General features: G+C 45.1%; 2 protein-coding genes across 2 annotated transcripts; one reads left to right on the forward strand and one right to left on the reverse strand.

Moving 5' to 3' along the window:
* The first annotated feature begins 611 nt into the window (after window positions 1–611).
* atoh8 (atonal bHLH transcription factor 8) lies at window positions 612–8,916 on the forward strand. The gene is made up of 3 exons (XM_028960731.1): window positions 612–1,263; window positions 2,539–2,730; window positions 8,051–8,916. The coding sequence occupies exons 1-3, from the start codon at window positions 775–777 to the stop codon at window positions 8,054–8,056; spliced, it is 687 nt and encodes a 228-aa protein (XP_028816564.1). The 5' UTR covers window positions 612–774; the 3' UTR covers window positions 8,057–8,916.
* Window positions 8,917–9,461: 545 nt separating this feature from the next.
* On the reverse strand, window positions 9,462–11,657 carry vhl (von Hippel-Lindau tumor suppressor). The gene is made up of 3 exons (XM_028960732.1): window positions 11,150–11,657; window positions 10,424–10,546; window positions 9,462–10,056 (listed from the first exon to the last, which is right to left on the reverse strand). The coding sequence occupies exons 1-3, from the start codon at window positions 11,343–11,345 to the stop codon at window positions 9,863–9,865; spliced, it is 513 nt and encodes a 170-aa protein (XP_028816565.1). The 5' UTR covers window positions 11,346–11,657; the 3' UTR covers window positions 9,462–9,862.
* Between the last annotated feature and the right edge of the window lie 2,786 nt (window positions 11,658–14,443).

A 14,443-nucleotide genomic window follows, 5' to 3' on the forward strand; every position in this document is an offset into this window, starting at 1 on the left:
CGGCCCGGCCGCCTTGCAGTCACTGAAGGATCCAGGAAGGAGCTGCTACAGGTTATTCCTTCCAAGGGTTCACATACTTTGTCAACCTTTGTGAACATAAGAGGGTGGTAGTAGCCTAGTGGGTAACACGCTCGCCTGTGAACCAGAAGACCCAGGTTCAAACCCCACTTACTACCATCGTGTCCCTGAGCAAGACACTTAACCCTGAGTGTCCCCAGGGGGGGACTGTCCCTGTAACTAGTGACTGTAAGTCCCTCTGGATAAAGGCGTCTGGTAAATGCTGTAAATGTACATTTTCCACTAGCAATACGAGTCGTTCTCAATAAAGACACGAACGATTTATTGTCTGTTATTTTTAGACCAGATTTTATGTCAAATGAATAAAAACCTGAATTTTAAATGCCATACAAAATACAACATCTACATAAAACTCCAACATCAGAACCATCAGACGGCAGTATGTGGTGGCAGCTGGAGATGGAGGTCCTGGAGACCTCAGGAGGTCTTGTGGAGATCTGGCGTCAGCCAGGGCGAAGTCTGTGCCAGAGGAATTTCAGCTCCAGGTGTCCTGCTTGTCCCCGCGGTGCCACCCTGCTGCCTCTTTTCAGGCTCCTTCTGAGTAAAGTTGTGCGCCAGAAAGCAGGACCATTGCAGCCATGTGAAATGCGCGACATGTGACCGCGGTGAAGGTCCCGCCCGGGGGTGGGGGTTTATTTTCGGCTCCTCGACTCTCCGGCCAGCAGGGGCTTCCATGCGGAGTGTGAAGGAGTGGAGATGCGCCACGGAGGACGTTTCCTCGCTCCCCTGCAGATCCAGGATGACCCGTGTCCCGCCATGAGGAACCCGCATCTCCACGCCGACGCCGACGCCGACGCCGCCTGGAAGGACGCGCACGCCGTGAGAAAGTTGAAGCGCAAGTCGCGGGAGCCGCTGAGACGCGCGGCCGGCGGGGACCCCGCGGAGGAGCCGGTCGGGGGTCGCTGCGCGGCGCTGGACATGCGGATCGGGGCTCCGCAGCCCGCGCAGCCCTTCCCGCAGGCGACGTCCGCCGACGACCACCCGTTCCCCCGCTCCCGGACCCTCCTGGCGCCCGCCGTGGTCGTCGGCGCGGCGGCCGAGTCTCCGCGGAGGCGCCTGGGAGACGCGGCTGGCGTCGTCACGGAGATCAAAGCGATTCAGCAGAGCCGCAGGCTGCTGGCCAACGCGAGGGAGAGGACGCGGGTCCACACGATCAGCGCCGCGTTCGAGGCGCTCCGTAAACAGGTATCCTGCGTGGCAAACCCGCTCATTTCAGAGGCGTCATGACTAATTACTACTGCTCTTCATATGAATCATTAGTAATATACTGTTTCTGTTCATATGCATCACGAGTAACATACTCTTACTGTTCATATGCATCATGACTAATATACTATTACTGTTCATATGCATCATTAGTAATATACTATTACTGTTCATATGTCTCACGAGTAACATACTATTACTGTTCATATGCATAACGAGTAACATACTATTACTGTTCATATGCATCATGACTAACATACTATTACTGTTCATATACATCACGAGTAACATACTCTTACTGTTCATATGCATTATTAGTAATATACTATTACTGTTCATATGCATCACGAGTAACATACTATTACTGTTCATATGCATCACGAATAATATCATTAGTAGCATACTATTACCGTTCATATGCATGATTAATAATATACTGTTAATGTTCATATGCATCATGAATAATAATATATTACTCATGATGCATATGAACAGTAATAGTATATACATATAGTATATACATACATTACTGTTCATATACATCATGAATAATATACAATTACTGTTCATATGCATCATAAATAATATGCTCTTACTGTTCATATACATGATTAATGTACTATTACTGATCATCTGCATCATTAGTAACATACTATTACTATTCATATGCATGATGAACATTATGCTATTACTGTTGTTTATATACATCACAAACAATATACTCTTACTGTTCATATACATCACGAGTAACACTATTACTGTGCATATGCATCATGTATAATATACTACTGCTCTTTATATGCATTATGAACAATATACTATTATTGTTTATATACATCATGAGTAACATAATATTACTGTTCATATACATCATGAGTAACATACTATTACTGTTCATATGCATTATGAGTAATATACTACTTACTGTTCATATGCATTATGGTTAATGTATTAAATACAACAAAACTGGAAATGAGACTATTATCAGCCAGCAGCGCTGCCTTTTCACACAAACCCCTTTAAGACACAAGACTGGACTCTCACAGTCACTCGGCACCTCCAGAGCAACCGTCAAATGAGCCCAACTCCTGCTGTCAGCCGTGTCCTCCAGGCCAGGCCCGAACAAAGAATGGACTGTGAGAAAACTGCAGCCTTGCTTGCAGTAAAGGCCGCTGCGCAGGAGAAGACGAAACTGAAAATCACCGTTCTACAAGTGAACATGAACTTCTGATTTGTCTCTCACCTTCCCTATAGGTGCCTTGTTACTCGTATGGACAGAAACTCTCCAAGCTTGCTATATTGAGGATCGCCTGCAACTACATCTTGTCCCTTGCTCAGCTGGCAGACCTGGACTACACCCCTGACCACAGCAACATGAGCTTCAGAGAGTGTGTGGAGCAGTGTACACGTACCCTGCAGGCAGAGGGCCGCTCCAAGAAGAGGAAGGTGTGTGTGTGTGTGTGTGTGTGTGTGTGTGTGTGTTTGTCCTTAGATTGACAGGATTGATTTGAACCAAATTGGAAGGGTGGTGTGGACAGCAGTAGAACGTCTCCAGCCAGCACTGACCAGTACAGCTGCTACCATGGAGTTAGTGCTGGAGAATGTGGTCCTCACCACCCCAGCAGGCACAGAGCCATTCTGGGTAATCTTCTCTCCAGAATTTTTCCAGCCTTCAGTTACTTGCCTGGGGTCCTTATTAGCTTTGTTCCTGAGCTGTTGCCTACTTTCTTGTATCTCGACCCTTCATTTAAACCTCTTCATTGGTTCATAAGGACATTTTCAGGCTTCTTCTGGTAGGTTTGAAGAGTACTGTGAATGCTCAGGATACTGATCTTCCTCAGTCTGTGCTTGTAACCACAACGGTTGAAATAGTCACAGTACAATTAGGGAGTTGTGGACTTGCCTGCATTGTATGAATTCCGGTGTACTGGTGAACCACAAGGCTGTAAATCCATATAAACTCGAGTATAAAATATAAGGTGAGATGAGATGATCATTTCAGATGGATTGTTGAAAGTGTTTTTTATAGTGTGTATATCCCCCCTCTTTTGTCTGAGGAATCCATTTTAAATGTAACCATGTGAAAGTGAGTTCAGTCTCCTCTCTGTCTCGCTCTGTGTGTGTGTGTGTGTGTGTGTGTGTGTTTCGCCACCATAAGCACATTGAAAAGGAAACAAGCTGAGCCGCTGCCTTTTTTTCCTGGCAGTCCCAGACACCAGATGTTCGTAACACTAGTTGGGAAGTCCTGCTGGCGCCACTCAGGGCAGAGGGCAGGGGGGAGGCACGCGAGCCGGGGCCACAGAGCTGGCTCACAGCGGGACCTGGCACATTCCCCAGCCCAGTGCTGGCACATTCCCTCACTCCCTCTCACCATCTGTTCCAGAAAACACTCATCATCACTCACACAGGATACCAGTAGAGAACAGCAGCTGTTACAGAGGACGGGAGGGAGGGGCTGTGAAAGAAAGAAAGAGTCAGTCAGTCTGAGGGAAACATTTTTCCGTCTCGGTTAAAAACTTTTTCATGCTGTGTTAACTGTGGCCTGCCTGGAATTCAAACTCTGCATATACATACATACTTTCATACATACACACACACACACACACATATATATATATATATATATGGTTGTGTGTATGCGTTTATGCATATATGTACAGCGTGTAAAATATTTTTAAACATGTCAGCTATGTAAGTTGCTGAAAATAAGTAATTGTTTGTCACGGCCGCCTGAGGGGACGACGACCCGGAAGTAGAACTGGCCGGGGTCGGCAGCCCTCGGACTGCACCGCCCCCACGAGCGCCCTTACTCACGTCCAGCTTACCAGCTGCCGGTACGGCGGACATGGCCTCCAGGACTCCTGCCGTTACTTACGCTGCAGCTGCCCCGCAGCACAGGCCTGCCTGCCGTGTGGGCAGAAACCACTGCAGTGCGGGAAAACGCCACCGCCTGCCAGGGCTGCGGAGCTCCCAGGTGAGCCCTAAAGCCCCCTGCTCGCTCCGCCACCCGTTGAACATCATCTGGACAACAGCCATGATTGACGTTGCTCTCGGCACTCGTCTGAACATCCGGTCACTCGCTGTGGACCCCCAAGGGCTGTCATGGGGCTGGACGGCCAGCCCCTCAGATTGGGACATTTCCTCTTCCTAACCACGCCCCTCCAAATGCACCTCGGAACCCACCACAAGGTCTTTCACAGCCACCCCCCCATGAGCCCTGGCTGGCGCTGCATGAGCCCCAGTACTCGAGTTGAGGGGGGGTGAGGGTGTCAGAATCATCCCCCTGTTCCATCCCTTGTTCTATTTTATCCATGAATGCATAGGTCTGTTTAGGGCCTTATGATTTCCGCAATGCGTAAAATCCGTACAGAATCCAACAAATGAAATGGAATCCATTGTGATGTTCGCACACACCAATGCAATGTAAATGTGCGGTCATCTACGGTGAATCCATCGCACGTGCCCGATCAGTTACGCAAAAACTCTGCAAACTCTTGGTCATGCAAACAAATCAGCTGATTCAAAATGTGGTTTTATTATCATGGTTCCAGTTTCCACTTTTTTTTTTATTGTTGGTCTCTACCACGTTTTTATGTTGATTTCAAATGTGAAGCACTTTTTTTTTTTTTACAAATGGATGAATGTGTACTTTAGTGAAATAGGTCTTGGACATTATCATTCAAGACCACCACTGATGTCCTCTCTGACCAAGGATCCAAATGGCCAGACCGAGCAGATCCAGGAGGCACACCAAGCTGGCTCGGAATGTCTCATCCACAGCCGGACTCTTGCCAGTCAAGGCCTCTGCGGGACAGCAGTCAACCAGAGAATTCGTCAGCCCTGACATACGTTGGACTTCATCCACCCTGCCCTGGACCAGATCGTCCAGGTGGCGACAGGCAGACACTGCCCTGCTGTTCCACCTGGGTGAGCAGGTTTGGGTGTCCCTCCTGGACCCGGCCCCATCCTGCTGCTCCTGGCCCATTTGGTGCTCGGCCTGCGGGGAGGGGGTCTTGCCGGGGTGCCGCCACCAGTCCCAAAGAGGCACATGGACGCCAAGGAAATGACGACCTTGAAGTACGCATGGCCAGGGTTGTCATCCCATATAAAAGATCAACGGCCATCTTGGCCATCTCCAGCCATGACAATACTTCGTAGAGTGCTATTGACATGAAATTCTCAACCAATCTAATCCACACATGCAAATAAATGCAAACCATAGATGTCCGTAAATTAAATGATGTGTAATAAAATGGAATAACAAAGGGAAAAGTTATTGAACACATGAAGAAAGGAAGGGAAAGGAAGCCTGAAATCAGTATCACTAATTAGAAAGCAATCCTGCCACAGGTCATCTGGTTCAGTCTTGGTTTCCCCTTGATCAAAGCACCGTCCCCACACACTGCTCCCCGGGAGCCTTTCATGGCTGCCCGCTGCGCACTAAGGTGATGGTTAAATGCAGAGGACACATTTTGTTGTGTCACCATGTGCTGTGCTGCAGTGTTTCACAATGACACCTAGATGGGGTTTAAGAGATACATGGATTTTAGCTGAATTTATGTAAAATAATTTCATCCATGACTGTATGTAAACTTACATTAGGCAGCGGAATGACGTAAAATGTCAGATGTATTTTTCTTTTGTTTCTCCCATTCCTACCAAATTCAAATGTGCTACAGTTTGATATAGATATATTACAACAGTGTGCTTCTAAACTTCTGTTTGGACACCTTCTCATTCAATGTGTTTTCTTCATTTACGTTGGTAGATTCTCACTGAAGGCATCAAAACTCTGAATGAACACATGTGGAGTTCTGTACTTAACAAAAAAAGGTGAAATAAGAGAAAACATGTTTTATATTCTAGTTTCTTTGCTCTGATTACTGCTTTGCACACTCTTGGCGTTCTCTCGATGAGCTTCAAGAGGTTGTCACCTGAAATGCTTCTCCAACAGCCTTGAAGGAGTTCCCAGAGGTGTTTAGCACTTGTTGGTCCAGCTCACCCCAAACCATCTGGATCGGGTTCAGGTCCGGTGACTGTGGAGGCCAGGTCCCCACTTTTACATAAGTACATAACTCCACATGTGTTCATTATTTTTTTGACCATTTTTTTTCATAGTTTTGAAGGCATCAAAACTATGAAAAAAAATGGTCAAAAAAATATAAACACATTGAATGAGAAGGCGTCCAAACCTTTGGCCTGTACTGTATATTACACTTAAGAAGCCTAATGATAAGATGCACACAAGCAAACAGAAGTTTAGAAACACACTGTTGTAATATATCTATATCAAACTGTAGCACGTTTGAATTTGGTAGGAATGGGAGAAACAAAAGAAAAATACATCTGACATTTTACGTCATTCCACTGCCTAATGTAAATTTATATACAGTCATGGATGAAATTATTATTTTTCCAGAAAAAGCTACACTTCTCCAAGACAATTGTTGCAATTTGGAATAGACATGTTTATTTCCATGATGTGCATTGCAGCGATCAGTCGGAACACTCCTATCATTTCTGGCCACTTCTGAACTCTTCAGTGCTTTGTCTTCAACAATTTCTGGGTGCTTTTAGAGGTATGTTTGGGATCATTGTCCTACTGGAGCATTCATGACCTCTGACACATCCCCAGATTTCTTACACTGGGCCCTGCAGATTCTTTTGGTTGTCTTCAGATTTCAGGATGAACATCTTTGAACCTTCACCATGGTCGACTATAGGTACCTGTAAAATGTGTGGGCACTTTTTAACTGTATGGTGCATGTTGTCAGTGTATTATGGGCTTATGTCAGGTTATGTCCGTTTTCTCCACGGGTGGCCACGACACATCGCCCGTTGCCGCCATTAGCTTAGCTTTCTCAAATAAACACAACACGGTGAAGGTTACCAGTTTCATTCGTTTATTTACGTATTGTTAACCATCCCAGCGTCCATCCATAGTTCCACACAATTACACATATTTTCACAGTGGATTTCCTAAATGTTCCCCATGGAAACGTGCGCCCTGGGAGAACGGTGCCTTTATAGGCCAGCTTGGGACAGGGGAACATGGTGTTTGATGTAGGGGGGTAAATGTTTGTTGTGTTTATTTTGATAATGTATAAGTGATCTTTGTATGATTTGAGTCATGTCCTCTGTCTTATGAAATGGTAAATTGTGAATATGTACGGGGACATGTTGATATATAGCGATCTAGAGTTGACCTGAATATGACCCCCTACTTTTCCCCCTGCCATCTTGAGCTCTTCCAATCAGGCTGTTATTGCTGGGTGTATTTAAGGGGACAGAGTAGTAGGCCGGGGGCCTTCGTGTGGGTCAAGGTCAGGCTGGTGGTTCAGGGATTGAGGATATGCCTATGATGGCTGGTTTTGTGTTTTTCTACAGTATTTTTGTTAGAATTTTTGAGCACTTCCCGCACTGTAAATAAACCTGCACCTTTTTCCCCTCTTACTACACCTGGTGTGTTTTGGCACTTTTTTGGTGGTGGTGGAAGCGCAGTGTAGACATGACGTGGACGTTCCTGCCCCACAGTACTGTCTGTTTCCTTTTGTTCGCTTCTGATGGACAAGATGTTTTTCCAGAAGGATTTTTTACATTTTGACAGTCCCCAGGGGGCCCCAGGACTCCACTTCTGACTGGAGTCATTTCGCTCCGATGTCGATGGATCGTTCGAGGGTGCAGAACAGCTTGAAGTGTTTGATCTTGTAGGAAACATGACCAAGCTATTCTTATATTCTCACATGCCTCTTTTTCTACTCTGCAGGAGTAAAAGGAAGATTGTACCACACACTTTGGCATCAGGGAACCTTTGGCTACAGAGACTTTCTCAGCTGAAAGCCATGATTTGAGGGGTTTTTCCTGCATCCAGTACTCGAGGATCCCTGTGAGCATTTCCACCATGAATGTAAATGCCTGAGACTCCAACATAGCACTTCCATTTTTAAAACTTCAGCAAGTACGTGTATTTCTTCAGACCCCTCAACCGTGGAAGAACTGCCCGGCCTGCAGAAGAGTCTGTTTTGTGCCTGTAGTGGGACTTTTTTTCCTTACAGTGTTGGCAGCACTTCAGCAGGGAACAACGATGGGATCTGTTTTACTGAAATGGCCCTCCTTTACCCACCCTTGAGCCGAATATGGATTACTGAGAGTTTTGGATTGTCAGAATATTCCCATGTTATGGGTCACACCGTAATACATGATAACCACGTAGTTGCAGGTGCCTTCAGCAACAAGGTCATGTTCACCCAGCTAGATTTTTATTTTAATGTAGAGCAGAAATGATGTGGGAAAACTCGTGACATTTTTAGACGGGCCCTACCATGAGAGACCATCTCCGAGGATATTTTTTACTGATTACTCGGAATGGTAAATCACTTTAGTTACAAGCACACTGACCTTGAAAAGAACTTACGAAATATTTACTAACCCTCAACATGATTCATCCTCACTATTCCTGTTCGGATGGCCAAAAACAGGCTCATGTTAATGCAGATGTCATCCTGCCTGCCATTAATTACTCATTTATAATCCAGACTGAATATATATATTTTTATATAGTTATCTACTGTATATTAACTCATTTCTGAATGAAAACAGCTCTTCATTAAAAGTCTGCCCTCAAAGCTGGAATGTGTTTGTTCCTTTAAACTCCTTCAGATTGCAGTTGGAGCCAGAGAGCAAATCCTAGTATCAGGCTCGAGATGAGAAAATTGTTTTTTTCAGTTTTTGCTGAATCAGCATGACTTTTTGCACCCAGAGACACCATGCAGCTCCAGCAGTGGCATCACTTTTCCAGGTTCAGACATGCACACTGGAGCGACTCAGTAGTAAGTGGCACATCGCACTGCCCCCTGCTGCATAAAACAGGGAACACAACTGAATGGAACAGCGGTTCCTGTGCGACCATGTCTTAATATTGAATAAAAATGCACCTAATTTCTCTTCTGGATCAGATATACAGTTTTTGTTAATAGTTTATTATCTCGTTCCTTGGGAAAACACTGATCCAATGGACAGTAGGCAGTGTGCCACTGAAACCCCTCCGAGACTGGCCAAGCCTGGAGGAGTACAGGAGGGTTCCAGTGCAACCTTGATATTCCACACCGCGAGCTGGGAGGGGGAAACGCTCACTAACACAGACTTGTGAACAACATTGGAGCTCATGAAACATGGGCTGCGTTTCGAAATGCCACTTTTATTGTTTAACTGAACCATGAACTTATTGCGGGTTAACAAGTGAAGAGACTCGATAGCACAGATTATTGTTTTATGCTATATACTATGACAAATGATTCCATGCCTTGTCAGAAGTTTACAGCGTGTAACAGTAAAGAGCAGAATATTAAAAACCGGCCCGTCATACTTTCTTGGATAACCAAGTGTGTGGCAGCTACCTGTAGTGTCCCCTGATCAGCACAGTTTGGTTGTCTAAGAGAGCAGACAGGTATGTTGGAGCGAGTAGTCACCACTTAGGCCAGATCATCTATAAACAAGATGTAATGTAGAAAGAGACAGAGATAAAAATGCTTCCCTGTGATTACCACGGTCCATAACCCACACTCGCTTGGTCTGTCGGTCATGTGTGTTGCTGCTGTTGCTCCTGCAGCAGCCTCTGCTCCACGCGCCGGGCGATGTGCAGCAGGTCTCTCTGGGAGCTGGGCCGGTCGGCGAGGTCCTGTTGGAGACTCTGGGCGATCTCCAGCTGAGGAAAATGCTGTGGTTGCACATACTTCCGCACAACCTGAAGGCAACGTTCTCGCAACGTCCACACTGCAATGTTCCCACATGCATAGAGCAGACAGTCAACCAACCAGCAATGGTTTAAACTGAAATGTTATTCATGTGCTTCATTAGTCAGTTAAATACATTTAATAAAACACGCGTATTTCACCAAATATACTACATTATTATTAAATAAACCATAGCGATGTGGACAATAGAGGTGTGTATTGGCAAGGATCTCGCAATACGATTGGATCATGATATTATTTACTGTATGATACTGTACATGTGATATTCTACAGATCACTCGACAGCACCACCCGGTGGACTAAATGTGTATACAAATATATAGTTATTTGATGTCCCTGTATCAATATTTTAACAGTTAGACGGATCATTTAGGAAATGTCCGTACCTGGCAGGGTTATGTTGGCCTGTGGGGTCTGCCCGTTGTCCAGAGCCCTGGGCAGATACAGCTCTTTATTGTTCACGCACATTGGATCGTCTGACTCTGCATCACGGAACATCCACGGATGACCTGGGACATGTTAATATTTTAAATCAGAGCTAGATCTTTGTCATCAGAATTAAACTCGCTGCTTCTTCACCAACCAACGAGCAAATGCAATGCTTCGCATGTTTTCAAGCCAAGATGGTCTTCAAAGTTCCTTTTAAAGCATGAGAAACGGGACGCAACCTTTCCCCTTATGACATCAAAACGGGACAAATTCCAGATCCGAACGACCAAAGCTCTCTTTACACCTATCCCCACTTCTAGCCACTGCAGGACCACAGACAGGCTAGGGGAACTTGTATTAATGTTAAATAATCTCAAAAAGTCACATTTTCATGTCAGGGGACGTTTAACATGTTATATTGAGACTAGGACACAGAAATTATTCATCCCTTCACATCCCGTCAAACTGCCTCTCTTGTTCATTGTCTTCATGGAGAGAAGTTGGTAATTCATGAAAGATATTTCAGAATCTAAACCATGTTAGTTTAGTCACAGTTTGCCAGCATCATAGTGCATATCATACATATCATACATAGTCCTGCACTCCTCCAGCCACGTGCTACACTGCTAGTTCAGATACAAACAACACATTAAATATAATATCTCCATCTTACCCACACTCACCGACAAAAGTGTTCATTCGCCGGCCGCTCCAGGGCCGGAGAGGCTCGTACCGCTGCGGCTCCCCGCGGAAGTTGATCCACACGGGAACCACGACGCGCGGGCTCCGGTTACAGAACACGACGTGGACCGGGCTCCGGCTCGGGAGGGAGCGGACGAGCGGGAGACGGAGCTCCTGCTCTGGAGAGTCCTGGGGCATCGGCGGCGCTCTCGGACCCGGGACCTGCGCCTTCAACGCGTCCGAGGGCCCGCAAACCAACGCGCCGCGAACACTTCCGGGTCTCCCGAGCGGATAAACAGGGCCCCCTGGTGGTTAAAGGCGGTATTCAGATTTTAAAAGCCATTACGCGACATGGACACTTTATTAGAAAAACCCGGCGTGTTCACGGCAGCAGTTCTCGGTTTCCCGTGGTGAATAAGCAGATATATATATACACTAGGTGCCGCGTTCGGCCCGTAGATAAATATACACACTAGATGCAGCGTTCGGCCCGTAGATATATACACCTACTAGACGCCGCGTCGTGTGTGTGTGTGTGTGTGTGTGTGTGTGTGTGTGTGTGTGTGTGTGTGTGTGTGTGTGTGTGTGTGTGTGTGTGTGTGTGTGTGTGTGTGTGTGTGTGTGTGTGTGTAGACGCCGCGATATATACATACTAGACGCTGTGTTGGGACGTAGATATATATACACTAGATTCTGCGTTGGGCCGTAGAGATATATACACTAGATGTTAAAACACAGAATTAAACATCCTAAACCAGAAAACCTGAGAAGCGATCAGCCCTGAATAAATGTATAGATAAGCGGTTTTAGAAAATAAAGCATAATTTTATGTGCAAAATGTATTCTGCACTAGGTATTTTTTCTTTCGTAGTAAACCTAAACTACACTCCTACTACACATACAAACCCATCAAAAAGGCGAGCAAGGTTAGCTCTATGATCCTGTCAATCTTTTATTTATCCAATGCAACGGACATTTGTAAAGATTTGTCAAGAACTATAGAGGCGTCAGTAGAGGCCGCCATAGAGGCGTCAAGCTGTATCACCACCAACAGCCTGCTTGTATAACTTTAGAAAAAGATCTATAGACAGTGACCTAACTATACAGTATATGAAGATGTCAGTACAGAAGCTGTGCCTTTCCTGTGGGGTCAGGTGGGAAGTAGGGCTGCAACTTTCCTACAGCCAAGCAGCTGCGTAAAGATCACGTAAAGGCAACTGAAGCACTGCTGTGCTTGGAATACTGGACTGGAGATGTCCTGGACGGGACAAACCAAAAACATCCATTTTTTTGGATGTCCCTAGTTGGAAGACAGATGTTCTGGTCTGTAACATGAATAATGTTATTTGTCGAACAATTTGTAATTTTGTATATGTCTACGTCTGAGAGGCTAAATACAAAATGTATTGTATATATCTATGTTTGAGAGGCTGAACGTTAAATCTAGTGTATATATCTATGTCTGATAGGTTGAATGCGACATCTACTGTATACAGGGAGTGCAGAATTATTAGGCAAATGAGTATTTTGTCCACATCATCCTCTTCATGCATGTTGTCTTACTCCAAGCTCTATAGGCTCGAAAGCCTACTACCAATTAAGCATATTAGGTGATGTGCATCTCTGTAATGAGAAGGGGTGTGGTCTAATGACATCAACACCCTATATCAGGCGTGCATAATTATTAGGCAACTTCCTTTCCTTTGGCAAAATGGGTCAAAAGAAGGACTTGACAGGCTCAGAAAAGTCAAAAATAGTGAGATATCTTGCAGAGGGGTGCAGCACTCTTAAAATTGCAAAGCTTCTGAAGCGTGATCATCGAACAATCAAGCGTTTCATTCAAAATAGTCAACAGGGTCGCAAGAAGCGTGTGGGAAAACCAAGAGCAAAATAACTGCCCATGAACTGAGAAAAGTCAAGCGTGCAGCTGCAAAGATGCCACTTGCCACCAGTTTGGCCATATTTCAGAGCTGCAACATCACTGGAGTGCCCAAAAGCACAAGGTGTGCAATACTCAGAGACATGGCCAAGGTAAGAAATGCTGAAAGACGACCACCACTGAACAAGACACACAAGCTGAAACGTCAAGACTGGGCCAATATCTCAAGACTGATTTTTCTAAGGTTTTATGGACTGATGAAATGAGAGTGAGTCTTGATGGGCCAGATGGATGGGCCTGTGGCTGGTTTGGTAAAAGGCAGAGAGCTCCAGTCTGGAGTACTGGTTTGGGCTGGTATCATCAAAGATGAGCTTGTGGGGCCTTTTCAGGTTGAGGATGGAGTCAAGCTCAACTCCCAGTCCTACTGCCAGTTTCTGGAAGACACCTTCTTCAAGCAGTGGTACAAGAAGAAGTCTGCATCCTTCAAGAAAAACATGATTTTCATGCAGGACAATGCACCATCACACGCGTCCAACTACTCCACAGCGTGGCTGGCAAGAAAGGGTATAAAAGAAGAAAAACTAATGACATGGCCTCCTTGTTCACCTGATCTGAACCCCATTGAGAACCTGTGGTCCATAATCAAATGTGAGATTTACAAGGAGGGAAAACAGTACACCTCTCTGAACAGTGTCAGGGAGGCTGTGGTTGCTGCTGCACGCAATGTTGATGGTGAACAGATCAAAACACTGACAGAATCCATGGATGGCAGGCTTTTGAGTGTCCTTGCATAGAAAGGTGGCTATATTGGTCGCTGATTTGTTTTTGTTTTGTTTTTGAATGTCAGAAATGTATATTTGTGAATGTGGAGATGTCATATTGGTTTCACTGGTAAAAATAAATAATTGAAATGGGTATATATTTGTTTTTTGTTAAGTTGCCTAATAATTATGCACAGTAATAGTCACCTGCACACACAGATATCCCCCTAAAATAGCTAAAAATAAAAATAAACTAAAAACTACTTCCAAAAACAGTCAGCTTTGATATTAATGTGTTTTTTGGGTTCATTGAGAACATGGTTGTTCAATAATAAATTATTCCTCAAAAATACAACTTGCCTAATAATTCTGCACTCCCTGTATTCCTACTCAGAGTGAATGCGAAATCTAGTGTATATATATCTACATCTGAGAGGCTGAATGCGACATCTACTGTATATATCTATGTGCTGAGAGGCTGAATGCGACATCTACTGTATATATCTATGTGCTGAGAGGCTGAATGCGACATCTACTGTATATATCTATGTGCTGAGAGGCTGAATGCGTCAGTGGTTCTATTTTCTAATAATTGCGCCAACAGTTGATCTTTTTTCACCAAGCTGCTTCCTGTTGTAAATGTGCTTGTACCAGTC

The sequence above is a fragment of the Denticeps clupeoides genome, chromosome 18, assembly GCF_900700375.1.
Source record: "Denticeps clupeoides chromosome 18, fDenClu1.1, whole genome shotgun sequence".
Classification (NCBI taxonomy): Eukaryota; Metazoa; Chordata; class Actinopteri; order Clupeiformes; family Denticipitidae; genus Denticeps; species Denticeps clupeoides.

What these genes read in the sequence shown, in the direction of transcription:
- atoh8 (XM_028960731.1), top strand. Translation starts at nt 775, where the DNA reads ATGCGCCACGGAGGACGTTTCCTCGCTCCCCTGCAGATCCAGGATGAC. An exon ending in TCGAGGCGCTCCGTAAACAG is followed by an intron (nt 1,264 to 2,538) that starts GTATCCTGCGTG and finishes CCTTCCCTATAG; the next exon opens with GTGCCTTGTTACTCGTATGG.
- vhl (XM_028960732.1), bottom strand. Translation starts at nt 11,345, where the DNA reads ATGCCCCAGGACTCTCCAGAGCAGGAGCTCCGTCTCCCGCTCGTCCGC. An exon ending in GCGAATGAACACTTTTGTCG is followed by an intron (nt 10,547 to 11,149) that starts GTGAGTGTGGGT and finishes AACATGTCCCAG; the next exon opens with GTCATCCGTGGATGTTCCGT. An exon ending in GGCCAACATAACCCTGCCAG is followed by an intron (nt 10,057 to 10,423) that starts GTACGGACATTT and finishes GGAACATTGCAG; the next exon opens with TGTGGACGTTGCGAGAACGT.